This window comes from Monodon monoceros, unplaced genomic scaffold (genome assembly GCF_005190385.1).
Source record: "Monodon monoceros isolate NGI ecotype Baffin Bay Population unplaced genomic scaffold, NGI_Narwhal_1 Super_Scaffold_17, whole genome shotgun sequence".
Taxonomy (NCBI): Eukaryota; Metazoa; Chordata; class Mammalia; order Artiodactyla; family Monodontidae; genus Monodon; species Monodon monoceros.
Window position 1 is genome coordinate 22,851,390 of NW_021703773.1, and position 18,947 is coordinate 22,870,336.

General features: G+C 38.8%; 1 protein-coding gene across 3 annotated transcripts; it reads left to right on the top strand.

Moving 5' to 3' along the window:
- The first annotated feature begins 120 nt into the window (after window positions 1-120).
- On the top strand, window positions 121-14,948 carry RWDD4 (RWD domain containing 4). 3 transcript variants are annotated; one of them, XM_029226662.1, is made up of 9 exons: window positions 121-378; window positions 2,912-2,992; window positions 7,061-7,170; window positions 7,276-7,423; window positions 8,764-8,881; window positions 10,786-10,835; window positions 10,972-10,974; window positions 14,073-14,148; window positions 14,445-14,815. In XM_029226662.1, exons 1-8 carry the CDS (start codon window positions 355-357, stop codon window positions 14,103-14,105), a joined length of 567 nt encoding a protein of 188 aa, XP_029082495.1. In that variant the 5' UTR covers window positions 121-354; the 3' UTR covers window positions 14,106-14,148; window positions 14,445-14,815. The 3 variants fall into 3 exon arrangements, with proteins under 3 accessions (XP_029082495.1, XP_029082494.1, XP_029082496.1); XM_029226661.1 differs by having other exon boundaries at window positions 14,073-14,939; XM_029226663.1 differs by having other exon boundaries at window positions 136-378; window positions 7,065-7,170; window positions 14,073-14,948.
- Window positions 14,949-18,947: the final 3,999 nt, after the last annotated feature.

Sequence of the window (18,947 nt, forward strand, 5' to 3'; positions counted from 1 at the left end):
GAAGACGCTCCGCTTCCTAGAGGAGCAGGAGCTGGGGGCGGGGAGAGAAGGAGCCAATAGGAGAAGCGAGAAGGAGGGGGCGGGGTCTCTGCCGTTACCGCCTTTCTCCCTCTCCTGCGACTCGCTGGCTCCACTGTTGCGGAGGCCGCTGGCTCCTCGCTTGCAATCCTCCGCTGACGGCTTCGCGCTGCCCGGGGACCGGGAACCCGCGAGACTCTCGTCTGCGGTGCTAAGGGTGTGCCTCAGCAGCCCAAGGCGCAGAAGAGGGACGCCCCGGCCTTGGGGCCACTGCCCTCGCATTATTTTCGTTGTCGCGAACGCCGTCCGCCCGGGAGGCGCCCCGTGACCGGCGCGATGAGTGCCAACGAGGACCAGGAGGTGAGTCCGGTGGACGCTCCTTTCCCGCGCAGGCGGGGTGCCCCTCCCCGGCCCCGCACGTGCCCTCGCCTCTACGGCGGCAGCCTCAATGAGGTGCCCTATGTTTGCGGGTGTCCTGCGCGGAGAGGCCCAGCGCGCCTGCCTGGGTAGGGGACCACCTCTGCCCTTCCTCCCCCGCACTGCAGTTTTGAGTTTTGCAAACCCTAGGGTTCCCCCCAGGTCTCCTGATAACGAGGACGAGTGTCCTTGGCCCGCGACCCGGTGCACTTGGCTCGCCTTAAATCCCGTGTGTTGTGCAGGGCCTGTGTTCTGAGTTAGGCTCTTTGGGAATCTAATCACCTTTACATTTTAAAATCTGTTGGCTGGTAGAGAAAGTTTAATTGAGTTAGTTAAATTTCTGGTGCAGGGAAATAATGACACTAGTGTCTTCTGGCCATATTGCGTGGTGGAAGGAATCATTTAATATATCCATCTGATAGTTGTCCAGTGGATACGAAGTCTGTTTTGACCATCCATGTACTACCGGAATTGTATGGTTTACACTCAGATATTTTCTCGTGAAATGCCACTTTGACATTGAATCATATGATATTAGAGTTGTAAGTAGGTGTTCACTTTTCATTTAGAGTATACTGCTTGAAAGTTAGTACTTTTACATGACACATGTCATGGAATCGCGGTATTGGAAGTTACCTTTAAAGAAGACCCAAAGTTCAACAAGCTGTGATGTCTGAATCCTTCTAAAATATTCTTGTCAGTTGAGTTTCTAAGCTAAGGCGTGAACAGTTCTTACTGTGTAGCATGGAGCGTATAGTGTAAGGTTTCTCAAAGTTTGGCCCATGGACCACCGCCTAGAACTGTTTGGGTGGTTGTTAGAAAAACAGTTACCTGCACTCTAGCTCAGATTTACTGAATTGAAATTCCTGCGGTGAGAACCAGCCATCTCCATTTAACAGTAAAATAGCATCTTCTTCCACAGGACAGTTTTTCAGATGTTTGAAGACCATTTTCCTGCCCAGTTTTTCAGACCTCCTCCTCTCATGCCAACTGGTTCCTTTTAGCTCTTCTCCATTTGTTCATTCTTTTTAGTTCCTTCACTCTTCTGGAATTGTGTATCTGTGGACACATTATAAGTTTATTTATGTTCTTTTTTTAAAATTGGGGCATTCCAGTTTTCTACAGTTAGATTTACTGTCAACAAAAACCCTTAAAGTGCTTTATGCAGAGCAGTTTGTCTTTCGTCTTCTGCTCTGTATGTTTAGGTACCTAAGGACAAGTTCTTCTTACCCTGTAAAGTTTCATCTTGTTAGCTTTTTTTAAAGGGCTTTTAAAATTCTTCTGCTGCTGCCAGCATGATTCACTATCCCATCAAATTGTCATCCACAAATTTGATAAGCCTGCCTCCAATTTTTGTTCCTGTCCAAGTCATTTAATTGAGATATAGGGAAGGATTAAGGACAGAAGGAGTAACACTACATTTTGAGTAATGTTGTTTTTCTAATCCCATCTCAGTTATTCCTTGATCCAGTTTGAATTCTTATATTTTTTTTTCTGTGAATGTAGCAAGAGAAACCCATGGGGCCTTGCTGAAATCCAGGTAGACTGTTTTGTCTCTTTCCCTAATGTACCAATCCAGTCACCCTCCCTAAGAAGGGTTGTGAACATATACCTTGTTTTTCATATTCTTGCCAAGTCGTATGGCTACTCCTTAACTCTGCTGGGTCCTCACAAACTCTTTCTTTAGTGATCTGTCTTAAAATGTTGTCTGTGTAGGTCAAACTCACCATCCTGTAGTTTGTAGAATTCTCAACATGCATCTTTTTGAAAACTAAAATATCTGCGGAAGTGCAGTCTTTCTTTTCTTTACCTCTTCTGAGGTCTTTGTCAGTAATCACGACAGTGATTGGGTCTTCTCAGTTGTAAGCCTGCAGCATTCTAAGAAGTATTTCCAGCCAAGGATTGCTAGTTACATTTTCTCTTGCAGTCCTTTTTCCCATCTTGGATAGATACTTGTCAACCTCTTTCTAACTACCATTTTTTAAAAGTTCTTTTTATTGTCTGTAAGTGTTTTTTCAAGTTTTGTGTCCTTCTGTGGTAGGGATTACAAATATAAATAGTATGTGTAAATCATGGGGAATGACTGTGTTTCATCTCGTCCGCAAGTTTAATGTTCTTTCTACCCCAGGCTAGCCTTTAGCAGAGTGAGAAAGCGCAGGCTCTGGAGTTGCTTTAAACTGAATCTTATTTTCCTCCCTAGTAGGAAGGAGAAAACAGTAAGATCTTTGATGTGAGATTGATGTGAGAATTAAGTGAGATAATCCACTGCAAAATGCTTAGCGGTGCCTGGCGCATAGTGTTAAAGAAAGGATTGGGGTTGTGATGTGTTAGTATAGCACCTGGTCATAAACGTCGAACGCCATGTAAGTCAGCCAAGTTTTACGCTGTTGAGTGGACTTGAACCAGAAACAAAAGATCCTCTATTTCTAATCCGTTTATATGACTAAACAACGCTCCTGTGATTCATTTCTTTCAGATGGAACTGGAGGCATTGCGTTCTATTTATGAAGGAGATGAAAGTTTCCGGGAATTAAGTCCGGTTTCATTTCAATATAGGGTAAGACCTGGCATGAATAGAAGCACTTACTACTTTGTAGGAAAAGACGAAAGTTGCTTTTTGAAATGCTGGGGTTTTTTGTTTTTTTTTTTTAATTTAGTGGTTTATACTTATTATGTCTTTGGATTTGCTGAAGCATTTAAATGAAAACTCATCACTATGACATGAGTTATTTTCAACTTTTGAAAACTTAATTCAGAACTTTTAAAAACTAAGATAAACGTTTTTATTGTAAGAGAATTTTAAAATGTTAGAAACAGAAGAAACATTAGAAATTATGTGGTTTTACCTTCTAATCTTAAAGATAACTTCTCAGTCCTAACTTCCCAACCTCCCACAGCCAATATTGATAAATGTTAGGGTTAAAATCCAGGTCTCTAGTCCAAGTCTAGCATTCTTTTTACTACCCTATAATTTAGTCAAGAAAAGTTGATATTTTCTTAATTCTGTATTACCAATGTGCGTGAATATTTTATGAGTATGTGAAATGTCAATTTTTCTTTAAAATAAAGGTTGCTTATAACTCTTTTTCAACGTGGAACAGCACCAGTATTTTATTTTATAAATAAATAACATAAACCGTTTATCTGAATGATTTTAAGTAGTAGTGGGTGGTATGGAAAACTTTTTTTATAAAAGACTTATGCAAGATTTATGGTTGTTAACATTGTCACCATTTAAAATAAATTGTTTGATGGGCTTCCCTGGTGGCGCAGTGGTTGAGAGTCCGCCTGCCGATGCAGGGGACGCGGGTTCGTGCCTCAGTCCAGGAGGATCCCACATGCCGCGGAGTGGCTGGGCCCGTGAGCCATGGCCGCTGAGCCTGCACGTCCGGAGCCTGTGCTCCACAACGGGAGAGGCCACAACAGTGAGAGGCCCGCGAACCCAAAAAAAAAAAAAGGTTTCTCCATTCCTATAGAATGAGGACTAAACTCCTCAGCTTGACACCCAGTGCCTTCTGTTTGCTTTGGACTGTGTCTCCAGACTTTCCTGGCACTGGCATCTGTTAGACATGATACCTTGTTAAATGTTTCCCTGCACTGTCGTTACTACTCTGTCTTGGGACACGTTGTTTGCTCCTGCCCTCGCCTCTCCTCCATCATGCATCCTACTCTTCCGTTAATGCTTACCCCAGGCCTCCTCTGTGGCGTACGTGGGCCATGTCTCCTCTCTGTCCCCTGACTTCAAAGTAGGATCGACTAGTCCCCATTTCCTCATGCTATGTTCTGTCGCTTTGGAACTTTTCCTAGTGCTGCAGTTTAGTGAGTTGTCTGAAGGTCTGTCTCCCTTGAAGACAGTAGTGCTCTTGTCTCTTGGGTGACGCACAGTGTGAGGCGTGTGACAGTTTGTTTCTACTTATACTTTGAGTAAGGGTTTAGTGACTGCATAAAGCAAGTAACTTTTATTACTTTTTTTTTCCTACTGTACAGCAAAGTGGAGTCCCCTGTGCTATACAGCAGCTTCTTATTAATTATCTATTTTATACATGTTAGTGTGTATATGTCAATCCCAATCTCCCAATTCATCCCACCCACCACTTTTATTACTTTTTAATTATCTCTACTTAAAACACAAGCATAAACCGATGACGTCCATTATGCAGGTAATCAACTTATGTAAGTATAGCAACAGATCCCGAAGTTTATTTGACATAATTTCTAAGCCTCACCTTATATTGATGTGGGGTATGATTGAGGGTAAGGAGATGTGAATAAAAACATTAGTGGTCAGAAAATAAAAGTGAGTCAAGTAACAATTTAGGGTGAAAATTTTTTAAGTCTTGACTGAAGTTTAATATTAAGTATTTAAAAACCCACAAAGCAGCACATATACCAAAAATACTACAGAAGAGATTAGCATTGCCCTGTGCAAGAATGAGATGCCGATTCATGAATCATTCCATAGTTTTATTCGAAAATCATCATTCTGCAACAACCAATGTGATGATTGTGTCAGGCAAGGATCCTTAATGGATACTGAAACCTTTGGGTGAAAAGTTGTTGAGAAACAAGCTATGCACATGGTTTTGTAGTACCACCCACAGATTTCTTCGTAATTACAAAATGAAAAAGATACCTTTCCATTGAAGAGGTCTGGAGAATATCACCCTAACCAAGTGATCAAACTTGGTTATCACTACTAATGATTCTGGAAGATCTTACGTGCCTCATTATTTGGTGCTGGGGGAGTGCACCACATCGCCTCCCCAGTATCTTTATCAAAGCCATTTACCAAAGCCGTTTAGTCTGAATCTGAACAGAGGAAACAGTCAGTCCTGATCTGGGGACTTATACAAGAAAACTGGCCTAGGTTCTTTTTGTCATGAAAGACATTTAGGAGGTGGGATGGGTACTGGGGACTGTTCTAAATTAAAACAGAATAAAGAGATCTGACAACCAGATGTAATCCACGATCCTCAACGGATTATGGATTTGGGGGTTGAGGGAGTGCTTTGTTAAAGGACACTTTAGATACAATTGGTGACTTTTAATATAAGTTATGAATTAGATAATATTTTTGTATCAATGTTGAATTTCTTGGGTGTGTTAATGGTTTTGTGGTTATAAAGGAGAAGGTCCTTATTCTTAGGATACTTTAGTTTAAGGACATTTCATGATGTCTGCAGTTTACTTTCAAATGGTTCAACAAATGCCAAAGGAAAAAAATCACATACATTGGGGAAAGGGAGTTGGTCCTATAGTGGAAGAAAGAGAAGGCAGATGGAATAATAGGTATGTGGTGAATAAGATACGTGTCAGTGAATGTTCATTGTTCTAGGTTTTCTGTAAAAGCTTTCAAAATAAAAAGCTGGGGAGAGCAAAAGAAATAGAAAAGATATCTAATTCAGGTCAAATAGGTGATCAAAACATACAAACTTCCAACTATAAAGTAAATAAGTTGTGGGGATGTAATGTACAACATGGCGACTGCAGTTGATAATACCCTATTGTGTACTTTGAAAGTTGCTAAGAGAGTAGATCTTAAAAGTTCTCATCACAAGAAAAAGAAAATTGTAACCATGTGGGGTGATGGATGTTAACTAGATTCATTGTGGTGATCATTTTGCAATATATACAAATATTGAATCATGTTGTATACCTGAATAATATAATGTATGTCAATTATACCTCAATTAAAAAAAATTTTTAAAGTAAATTTACTTATTTATTTTTGGCTGCATTGGGTCTTTGTTGCTGCACGCTGACTTTCTCTAGTTGCGGCGAGCGGGGGCTACTCTTCGTTGCAGTGCGTGGGCTTCTCACTGCGGTGGCTTCTCGTTGCGGAGCATGGGCTCTAGGTGTGTGGGCTCCAGTAGTTGTGGCTCACGGGCTCTAGAGCGCAGGCTCAGTAGTTGTGGCACATGGTCTTAGTTGCTCCGCGGAATGTGGGATCTTCCTGGACCAGGGCTGGAACCTGTGTCCCCTGCATTGGCAGGTGGATTCTTAACCACTGCACCACCGGGGAAGTCCCTAAAATTTTTTAAAACTTTTTCAGGAGTTTCTGTCCAGCCTAAGGCACTCCTTTTCCTTATCTCTCTACCGTTTCCTTTTTTCTATAAATTTTACATTTCATTTTCTACTTTCTTGGGATCGTGCTAAATGCATATCAGTTTACCTGTTCTTAAAGCCTCTTATGATTTAGCAATTGGAAAACTTAAGACAAAAATGAGGTGTTTCAAGTTTGTGGATTTTCATTTTTGTCCATTCTCTTCTTGTTCCCATAGCTGATGTCTTATCTTTGTCCTCAGAAAGCTTTGATGAAACAAAAAAATACATGTGTCACACATAATCTCGGGGCTCGAAAAGATGGGAGGGCTGATGAGAGAGACAGGCCATGGACATCAGCTAAAGCTGTTTAAAACAGCCTAGGAGTGAGTTAAAAGACAGATTAATCAAAGACTGAGCCCTCACCCTCTGCTGGGTCTTAGCCCAAACCCTGAACTTTTCAAGATATGACATGACTGATCTGATCACGAGCATTGGAAAGAAGTCAGCATTTTAAAGATCATCATTTAATATTCTGCCTTTGTAGCACTTTCTACAAGCCTAAGATTTCCCTTTTCTTCAGATAGGTGAAAACGGTGATCCCAAAGCCTTCCTAATAGAGATTTCCTGGACAGAAACCTATCCCCAGACACCTCCAATCATATCTATGAACGCCTTTTTTAACAACACCATGTGAGTAGTGTTCCGTTTTCATGAGGTGTTTTCTGTTGGGGGGCGGGGGCAGGGTAACTGTCTCTCTTACTTTTCTCTTAGCGATGTATATCTTGTGCATTGCAGATCATCAGCTGTAAAGCAGAGCATATTAGCCAAGTTACAGGAAGCAGTGGAAGTCAATCTCGGGACGGCCATGACCTACACATTGTTTGAATATGCCAAGGACAGCAAAGAGCAGCTCATGGAGAATCACCATCCTGTCCATTCGGCTGTGAGCAGGGCATTCAGTTTCACCATACTTTGTTTGTTTTGGTTTCACTCTGCTAGTAATTCATTTTTGCTAGTTATTATTTTTTAAAAATTGGAGGGAGACTTTGTGTTAGATTTAAAATGATAGTCACATCTGAGTTAAATAAGAACAGTGAATTTTAGATTTCTTAGTGTCTGCTTATCTTTAAAAATGAAATTATATTCTCTAGATTTTACCCTTCACATAAGCCTAGAATACTTCATGGGTGTGCCAGAACTGAGCTGTGTAGAACCAAATACTTTTTCAAGTGTATTTAACATCTTCATAAAGCTCAGATAGAAGATTTCTTACCTAGTGCTGAAATACATATGAAATTACGTACTTTCTCCACGAGGCTTATTTAGTTGGAAGTAGTCCTGCCACAGTTTAATTGGAAAGTGTTGCAGCTTAAGGAGACTTCATTAAATAGGAAAAAATTATTTTATTTGTAGAATTATTTTAGGAAATAATCATCTTTTATAACCTTAAGCAGGTATGTGTTAGACCCCTTTGCACCAAGTCACGCACTCCAAGACTTTCAGTGGTCAGTATCAGTTGAGTTTTGTCTTGTAAACCAAAGGCCACGAGCAGTTCTGGCTTCCACGTTCCCCATGAACACAAGTGGACGCTGACAGGCAGCTGGAGAAGCAGTGGAGGGCGAGAGCTCCTGGACCATGAGAGCTCCTGGACCGGGGGCCAGACCGCATGGCCCTGAGCATGCACTCCTTTGCTGTGTGATTTCGGGCAGTTTCTTAGTCTCTCTGTGCTCTGTTTTTTCATTTGTAAAATGGGGATTATAATAGTATCTACCTCGTGAGATTGTACTAAGGATCAAATGAGTGATAGCTGTACAACATTTACGGCAGTGCTTGGCACGTAGTGAGCATTTTAAGTTTTGTCTATCTGACTACATGACCCCAGATATTTAAAAAATTCCCTTCATTTCCTCTGGGAACCAGGAGGTTCTAAGTAGGCATATGTGATTTTTCTAAAGACATTTAACTTTCAAATACTAGCGCATTAACTGAATTGTAAAATTACCTTGGCACTTCAGAGCTTTGGCATAATCCTGGGATCAGATCTTGTTTCTCAGGGACCTGGTTATAACAGTATAACTAATATTATGGCCTTCAATGTGAACTTTTAGGAGAGTGAAACCAATAATGTGCTAAGGTTCCTGATCTAATAAATGAATACAATAATAAAGGATTCTTTTACTTCACAAACCTAAAAATTGTCAACTCATTTCAGGATATAGCCATATTTAGTGTAATTCAGTAAGTTTTAAGGCTTGAGTCTAAGAATTTGTTCTTTTTTTCTAGACGTCCATAAGCAATATCATCTCAGTTGAAACTCCTAACACAGCCCCATCAAGTAAGAAAAAAGACAAAAAAGAACAACTCTCAAAAGCCCAGAAACGTAAGCTGGCAGATAAAACAGGTTTGTGTTATTTTTTTCCTTTGATAACACACATAACTGGGTTGCTTTTTGGTATCATATGGATGCTTAATAAGTATATTTAGATTTAGAAGATTAGTTCTCTATACTCTTCATTCTTGGAACATTTGGATCAGAGACTGTTTTAGGTCACAGACGTATATTGAAAATATTTACTACTACTTTACCACAAGAGATAAACATTTGAGAAGAAGGTCAAGTGGCAAAGTAACTATAAATGAATCTGAAGATTGTAGACCATTAGAATAGTGTACAGATGTGTGTCCTACTGGTACCCTCTCTGACATGTTTGGAATTTTCCTGTTTGTTTACCTTTATGACAGATAAGTGTATTTTTGAAATTTTTTTGAAATATAGCTTTTATCTGAAATGAAGTCTGGTATACCATCAAATCTTAACACAATAAATAATTTAATGTTTTCGTCTGTAGTTGACTTACTTATACAACAAGATTTAAGAATATATATTTTGTCCTTTTTCTTTATTTAACCTAAAACTTTGCAAATTGACATCAATCTGTAAACTTTTTTCCAGTTAAGGAAAATGAGGACATTATCATGTGTGCGTATAGCTATTTCTATCCACATACACAAGTGTGTACGTATACTTACGTCTGTATGTGTGTGTTATTGCTGTATGGTTACAAGCTGCCCTTTATTAAAAGAAGTGACCCTTTTACTTTGGTGAAGAGGTTTAAAATAACACCCTTTCTTTTATAAAGTTATGGTAGTTTTTGGTGGTTTATGTTTTGTTCAATGTCATTTGTGGCAAAATAAAAAGAAAGCAACCGTGTTGGCCCTCAAAATACATTTTTTGAGATCGTATTGGTTTATGAGATAGAAAATCTGGGACTCCATTATACCTACTGTCAAAGCAGCATTAAAGTATAAACAACTGAAGCAGTAAATTGTTAGCCATTATAATCTGTTTTTTAGAATTTTGGTTCATCTCTTTCCAGAATGTTTTAGCATATATGTCAGTTAGTTTGTTACTGTTGCTTTCATACATAATGACGTACACTTGTTCCCTTCCATTACTATCTCCCTACCTCCCTCTCCTTGGTGATGCCCCCCTAAACTCCGTATCTTCCTATCAGTCTGGTGCAGGAGCTTGTGACTTGAAACTTGCATTCTAAATAAAAATTTAATGGGACAGTTGTGGCATTGTGGGTGAGTTTTGGTTACCAGAATTGGTGATCTGTCCCCGTTCCCCCTTATAACCAGTGAGATAAGATTCTTATTGGCATGAAGGAGAAAAGAGCCATTAGCATCTAAAATTGAGCTCCAGTGATACAGCTTTTCTCCTGTAAGAATCACAGGGTTAGTTTCTGTTTCTCTTACTATACAATTAATGTCCTTGATTTGAATGCAGATTTTGAAGGTTTCATAAAATGAGACATATATAGATACATGAAGCAAAGAGGAAATCAAGATATTTTAGATTGAAAATTTTTAGACTACATTTATTAAACTATTTTTCAAATTTGAATAAAAGAGTGAAATTACTTCATAAACTATAAATTCTTATAAAAGGGTTGAGCTTGCTTTTAAGCGCTCCCAACAGATTAAAGCCCTGATTAAAGAATGTCAGGTTAAATAATGGATATTTTATCAGAGCACAGCAGTTAATAAATAAGTTGGCCCGGCGTCCTCTTAGGTTTGCAGGCAGACGTGTTGAGAAGGCCTCTTGTCTTGAGCCTGCTTCCTGGTATGAACACTAACTCACAAAAGAGCAAACTGACCCAACTTCTCACTTCAGTAAGCAAGGACCTTTTATTATTTAAATTTTTAATAACATTTGTTATGTAGAGTAGTATATAAAATCTTATTTAAATTTAAATATTACTGATTGGTCTTAGATATAAAGTTACTGTTTTCATCCTTTAGATCACAAAGGAGAACTTCCTCGAGGTTGGAACTGGGTTGATGTGGTGAAGGTATGTAATATTTATATTTCAGTCTTCAAAAAATTGTTACAGTTATTACCATCAAGTAATGAAATTTATATCTTCCATTTTCTCTCCTTCAACCTTTGGATTTTACTGGGATGTCTGTTTCCTTTTTCATGTTCAGCATGTAAGTATTTTTGAAATATCTTTCACATTTTTCTCTTCCCTACACCCTCAGTTTTAGGTTTTCTTTTTTTAATAATGGAAAAGTAGAAATGAGTTATAACTACAGTAAAGTGTGCCTGTTTATGTAAGTACATCTTAAGAATAGATGTACTAAAATATGACTAAATTATAGATAATATGGAATTTGAAACAAGTCATGAAAAGGAGTGCTTTGATTTCTTAGTAGAAGTTAAGTATTTTTTTTACGGCAGACCCTAAATGAAATTTCCCACCATCGTCAAGAAAGATTTTCTGGTTTTGTTGTTGAAAATTGTTTACTTTCCACTTGGAACTTTTTTTTTTTTTTTGGTCGCGGGCCTCTCACTGTTGTGGCCTCTCCCGCTGTGGGGCACAGGCTCCGGACGCGCAGGCTCAGCGGCCATGGCTTACGGGTCCAGTCGCTCCACGGCATGTGGAATCTTCCCGGACCAGGGCACAAACCCGCGTCCCTTTCATCAGCAGGCGGACTCTCAACCACTGCACCACCAGGGAAGCCCCAAAGCAATGTATTCTTAAAGTTTATTTTGAAGCCAGCTGTTTGGGCCATAGGATGCCTTTTCTATAGAACCTATTTGAAGTAATTTTTGTGCTTCTAAAATCTAGTACAAAAATATTACCTGAGAGTAGGGAGACATGAGCCACAACTGGAATAAAGAAACACAGTACACGCAGACCTTGTTTTATTTCAGTTCACTTTATCTTGCTTCGTAGATACTGTTGTGTACAAATTGAAGGTTTGTGGCAATCCTACATTGTCAGACGATGGTTTGCATTTTTTAGCAATACAGTATTTTTTGATTAAGGTGTGTGCATCTTTTTTTAGACATCGTGCTATTGCACACTTAATAAACTACAGTATAGTGTAAACATTTATATGCACTGGGAAACCAAAAAATTCGTGTGTCTCGCTTTATTATGATGTTTGCTTTATTGCGGTCATCTGGAACCCAACCCGCAAAATTTTGAGGTCGGCCTTTACTACTTCTTGCCTTCCTGGGAAGAGGCTGACCCTATACAAGCGATCTGTGTGGATGGAGCTCCTCTGGCGTTCTCTCATTTGACTTGGGCCCCTGCCGCTGATCCTTCATAGATACTTACCATTGTCCCAGGTGCACCTGTATTTATCTCACCAGCTAAGTCTGCTCTCCCCTTAAAATGCTGCCTGCTCCAGAAGGAGCTGTCTCCCAAATCAGAGTAAGGATCCATCTTTTTGGTGTGGCCCATCGCAGCCAAGCATGAAAAGGAGAAGAATATGCATCATCTCAAGTGATCACGCGCCTCTTTCCCGAGAGCCAGAAGTGTCGTTTTCAGTGTTTTTGGTTTTGTTTTTGATGTGGACTATTTTTTAAAATCTTACTGAATTTGTTACAATATTGCTTTTGTGTTTTGGTTTTTTGGCCGTGAGGCCTGTGGGATTTTAGTTCCCCAAGCAGGGATCGAGCCCACACCCCCTGCATTGTAAGGCAAAGTCTTAACCACTGCACTGCCAGGGAAGCCCCCAGTTTGTTTTTAAGAGAGACTTTCTTAATATAAATTAGAATTTTAAGCCAAAAAAGAAAGTAAAATTCAAATAATCCAGTAATCTTGGGAGATGGGAGAGAGATTTTTAAGAAGGAGCTTACCACCTAGACACGGTTTGGACTCAGAATCCATTACTCTAAGCTAGTGGTTTCCACATGTGGTCTTTGGAGGCCCTCTTCGAGGGACTGTCAGGTTCAGACTATTTGCATCAAAATATGAGAGGCTGCATGAAGTGTGATGATGCCATCACTACGTTCTCTATTAGAGCACTAATGGAATGTGTGCTTTTATATTCTTGCGTTTTCCAGAATTTTCTAAGGTAGTAAGTGGGTTTAGGATCTAAGTACGTTCATTTCTCTGTTCACTCCGTTTGTTCCTAGTACTTGGACTGTGTTTTTGTTGGCCATTTTCCATTATATCTGCCTTACTATAGAAGCAGATTTGTGAGCACCCAGCTATCTTCTGTTGAGCTCGATAATAAAGAGATTTGCAAAAATGTAAAACAACACTACTCGTCACTTTAAGTTTTGGTTTCTTGTTTTAGAAAATGCAGTTTTTCATTTTTAAAATGTGACTGGGTTATCATTATTGTTATTTTTATTTATTTATTTTTAAATTTATTTTATTTATTTACTTTTTTTTTTTTTTGGCTGCGTTGGGTCTTCGTTGCTGCACATGGGCTTTCTCTAGTTGTGGCGAGTGGGGGCTATTCTTTGTTGTGGTGCGTGGGCTTCTCATTGCGGTGGCTTCTCTTGTTGAAGAGCATGGGCTCTAGGCATGCGGGTTTCAGTAGCTGTGGCACATGGGTTCAGTAGCTGTGGCACATGGGTTCAGTAATTGTGGCACATGGGCTTAGTTGCTCTGCGGCATGTGGGATCTTCCAGGACCAGGGCTCAAACCCATGTCCCCTGCATTGGCAGGTGGGTTCTTAACCACTGCACCACCAGGGAAGCCCCTGTTATTTTTATATGAATTAAACTTCTCATTTTTCAAATGCAGGTAGGTATAATGTACATTTTAAAAAACAAAAAATCTCTTTAGGATCCTCAATTTTTAAGAGTGGGAAGAGGTCCCGGAGCCAAAATGTTTGAGAAGCGCAGTTTGAGACTTGTGTCACGTTTCCAAAACTGTAAGAATTATGTAGTTAAGATGATAAGTCTTAAGTGTTTTATACATTGTTAAAATTTTAGAATTTATTGTTTGTAAAAAAACAAAAATAGAAGAATATCATTCATTTTATAAATGGTACCTTTTGTATACTCTTGGTTCCAATTTATTTCTTGGAAAGCTTCAAGGGATTTTTTTACCCCTCTTGTTCTGTTGAGGTTATGTTTTCAAAGAATCCTGTTTAAAGTAGCTGAGGCTAAAGTTGAAAAGTATTTCCATACGGTGGAAGCTGTAGATGGTGCAAGTTACTTGAACCTTGTTGCCTGTTGTTCTATTAACTGTAAATGTTGACTTGATATGATGTGGAAATAGTGAACTCAAATAATATGAAAGCTTAAGTTTGTTGAATATTTCTTTCATCTTTTTTTATAGTTAAGCAAAACTGGCTCTAAAGATGATGAATAGCACTTGGAATTTGAGACGAGGGAGGAACAGCATCCTTTAAAAAGTAAACTGGGTTCAAAATCTTTCATTACTCTTTTCTGGTATTGAGGTGGCTTTCTATAAAACAATTTTTTTTGTATGTTTCTTATGTAAAAACATGTTTTAAGCTGAAAGTTCATGACGAGATCTGGTTGTATTAAATTACTTTCACAAACTTGCCTTAATAAAAGGTGAAAATGTTACTGTTTAGTATACTTTATAAAGCCAATTGGCCTTTATAAATGGACAAATATGGAGAATTATAAATCATCAGTGTTAATTTATGTGATCTTATTCTGGTGGATGTGATTTTTTTTTAAGGAGTATGAAGCGCTTTTCAAATTCTCATCCCAATGGAGCAGAAGACTGAGTGAACAGTGAGTTCACAGCGTGATCCATATTAATAGGCTTCTCGTCTTTATGTCTTCATCCCTTCTTTCTCTTAATTACTGAAGCATAAATTACTTCAGAGAAATTTAAATACTAGTATTTGAACTTTATACATAATATTCTTTGTAGTTCCTTTTTATTTTTCAAGGGTGAACTGCTTTTTAATAAATGAATATCTGTTTATACTTTCCTCCTGGTTTGGGTTATGTTTGATCATGAGAGCTTTCAATGGTATGTGGAATAGGAGAAAGAAAGAAAAAAAAAAACCAAATCTGCCAAATACATTAGAAAGCATTTGACTAGAAGTGCTGGTTCCTATTTAAAACCGTTCCCTTTGCTGCATATACCAAAATGGGGGTAAAAGATGCCTTAATATTTAATTTTTATATTGTTAGAGACAATGGTTTTCATAAATTCCTATTTATCTGTTGTTGTGTATTTTTAGTTGTTTGATAACTGAGTTCTTCTAAGTGGTTTCACATAAAACCACATTTCAAGCATTGTTTCTTTTCAAGTATCCAAATGTATGTCTGAACCCACTCATCTTTGTAAAAATAGACATAGAAGTCTTTCAGATGCTGTTTTAGCAGGAAGTTACTGATGTGTATGTGCGATTTACAGTGACTCTGTATGTACTCCCCAGCTTGAAAAGCACTTAGAACTACTGCTGTGGTTTCTGGAAGAGTCAGTTGTTGGTTCCTCAATTACACCTGTGCAGCTCGGGTCTGGGTTTTTAAAGAATAGTTAACTTTTAAAGAAATTTCTTTATCAAAAGAGCAGTTTGAGTTATATCCATGGTTTTTGCTGGGTTAACATTGGCTTCAGTTAAATCGTTTCAATTATAAAGTAAGTATAACTATGGTGAAGAAGCTTGTCTCATTTTTAAATGCTGAGTCACATTTTATTTCTTGAATTAATACGATAGAAACGTCGAAATTCAGGGCCACTTGAATATGCCAGCGTTCTTGTTTTGGGGTTGTGTGTATAGTTTTTGTTGTGCTGATTTGTTTGCTTGTTTTTTAAAGAAACAAACTGCTATGTCTGCTAGTGGAAGAAAATGCTTTGTTTTGCTCTGAAGATTCTGAAATTATTCAGGCATATTGTGGTTCATAGATTACAAAGAATAATGCTAGTTAAATGCCAATGAACTATTTTTACTCTTTTTATACGAAATGTACAAATTTCGGGGGGGGGTGATGGTGGCAGCGGTGCCTCTTACTACCTTATGTAAAACACTTGAACATTCTCATCAATATTGCCATCATCTGTTTAATACTCCCAGTATATTTTCTCAACGTCTGTTTACCTAAAGTTGTATGGAATGACATAATAAGCAATAAAATCTGAATTACACTCAGTGATGTTTCTACATGTTTTATTTCACATCACTTGGAGAGAGAATTGTTGCTTCTGTAACTGCACAGACTTATGGTACAAGATGTACCATCCAGCTAGAAACTGTTCCAAATGTTGGACTAAAAAAGGTTTTTTAAATGAACTGATGAGGGTAAGATATACCCAGAGTCTACAAAATTAAATGAAAGTTGGAGGTTAAGGACAGCTTCAGTTTTCACAGCCTCAGGGGGCCCAGAGACAGGAGATGAAGTCCAGGGTCACCCCAGGGTAGGGAGACATAACACACGCACACATGCACAGCATGCGTGAGGCTGAGACCTGTCCCCCGTGGGGGCCCTGAGGAAGAGTTCTGGTCTTGAACTTTGGTTCTGGGTATAGCAGAAAATGTCAGTATACATACATGTACTCTCCTGCACCCATAACAGTTCATCTCATACTTGGGTTTCAGCCCAAATTCCTCCCCCATGTGGGCAATCTCAAAAAAACCCTCAAGCCAGGATGGTACCAGGCGGGTAGAACCTCTGGACAAGTGGTAGAAATGACCACAAATCCACTCTGAAATGTTGAGCCCACCTTCAATCCAGACCTCCAAAGAAGCCCCATGGAGTGAAAACAGAACAGGAGGTGTTATCTGGTAGGAATTACCTGGTAATCTATGATTCTGAATTTCAGTGTTTTTGATTATTTGACAAAATCAGGAAGTGATGTATGGTCTAAAGTGTTTTTCAAACTGCAGTTTGTGATCCATTAGTGAAGAAATTAATTGAGTGTCTTTACCAGCAGTTTTTCTAATGGAATGGACTAGAATAGGATTAAACAGAAAATACCAGTATATACTACATGTTGTAAGGGTATTTTGGGTGTGTATGTGTAAGTATTATGTAAAATTTATTTCTTAAAGTGAGTAATGGTGAAAAAAAGTTTGAAAGCCGCTGATGAAAGTATACAAAAGATGGAACAAATTTTATATGAAAACCGTTAATTTTTAAAAAGACAAGATATGCCTTTCAGAGTGCTAATAACATTTGTCATTAATTTTGCATTATTACCGAAGACCAGTTAAAGCCACATTGCATAGTATAATGGGAAAGGAGCAAGACGTTGGATTTGGAGTAGGACTTTTTTAATGACCTTGTCCTGCAAGAATTTTCACTATTACAGATTTACAGTTGTTGCTTATATGAAGAACTGAAGAGAATACCTGAGAGCTAATACCTGAGTACATAAATAAATAACTTTAATAGCTTTCATTTCATACTGAAAAGAACCCAAAATAAGAAAATTAGTTCAATTTTCCCACCATTTCTAGAGGTGTGAGCATTTTCTTCCTGGGTTTGCTGTATCAATCCAGTTTCCAAAATAAATTATAACCTGCTGATGGTGGTGATAAGATAGACAGGAAACACTCCCACCCCTGCCCATTTTCCCCTATTTGTTACTGCTGGCAGCTGGGAAGTTTGAAGTGACCTTGCTCGTTTTCTCTGCAGCCTTCTGGTGCTATAAGAGGTCTTTTTAGATTTGGCCTGTTGGGACACTCTTCTTGATGCTTTAAACAACAAACCGTCTCTATGATCAGTTCTTTCTTACTTCATTCATAAAAGAGAATGCAAATTATAAAGGGAGGAAACTGTCCCCAGGGTTGGGGGGAGGATGCAGATGAAATCATTTTGCTTCATAATTAAGTGGTTAGAAATTAGCCTTGAAAGTTTTAATCTATGACCGTGTTTAGAATGCAGAAGGAGATGAGAAAGGTTTTCATGTATGGAATTACAGAGGACAAGCTTCAGCAGCCTCACTGTGTGTAGACTGAAGAATCCTTTGCCCTTACATGCTCCAGAGTTTCATTCTGCGGCTACCACAGGGTGACACTGCATGTGTTTTTACGGAGGGCAGTAGGTGCTCTGGATCACTGCCCACCTCATTTGCGAAGGAACATACTAAGACTTGGACCCTTGTATCCTCGGAAAATCTGAATCCCTCTGAGGTTTCAGTGGATGCAAACACTTTATTAATTCCTACATTCTTTTCACCGTCTGTTTTGAATTCTTAAAATCACACCTTTTTCAAATTCTACCCAATAGTGTGATTTTTCTTTTAACACAAATGTGAAAAATTTAAAGTGAAAACTTTTCCTCCTTTTTCTGTCCTATTTCTCTGAAGATGACTAAATCTAGGATTTGTCAGTTGGCCGTTTCATTCGATAAATGCGGAATACACTAAATATTCCTCGCCTTCCAGGGGCTGCTCAAAGATAAAATTTTAATTGGTGGATGCTATTTATTTAAAATTCTCATGATAACGGAGAAATCATGGAGTGGTTACAAGAATGGCCATCCATCTGCTAAGAGAAAAACTTCACTCCCACTACATGCTGACAAATGCCATCTGTTAAGTTTTTCCCTTAGTATCTTTTTCTCCAAGTCTTTTTTTTTTACTCTGAGTAAGGTGGACAGCCTCTAGAGGGTTTTTTTCCCCCAGCTTTATTGAGCTGTAATTGACATATAACATTGTGTAAGTACAACGTGGTGATTTGATACACTTATCACACTATGATTATTTAACACCTCCATCTCTTCATATAATTATTTTTACGTGTGGTGAGAACAGTTAGGATATCTATTTGCCTTGCTAAGCATAAAATACAGTATTGTTAACTATAGTCACCATGCTGGACATTAGATCCCCAGAACTTATTCATCTTATAGCTGGAAGTATGTACCCCTTGACCAGCATCTCCCAACCCTCCAGCCCCTGGCAGCCACCATCCACATTGTTTCTACGTGTTGAGCTTTTTTCGGATTCCACATACACATCATACAGTGTTTGTCTTCCTCTGTCTGGCTTATTTCACTTAGCACAAGGCCCTCAAGTTCCATCCATGTTGTCACAAATGGCGGGATTTCCTCTTTCTCATGATTGAATAATATTCCATCCTATAGAGGGCTTTGAGCAGAGGAGTGAGGCGATCTGACTTGTTTCAACAGTTTATTGTGGCTTCTGTGTTGGGGATGGACTGAAGCAGAAGGGGAGGCAGGGAGAGACGAGTGGGGAAGCTGTTGCAGAAATGCAGGTGAAAAT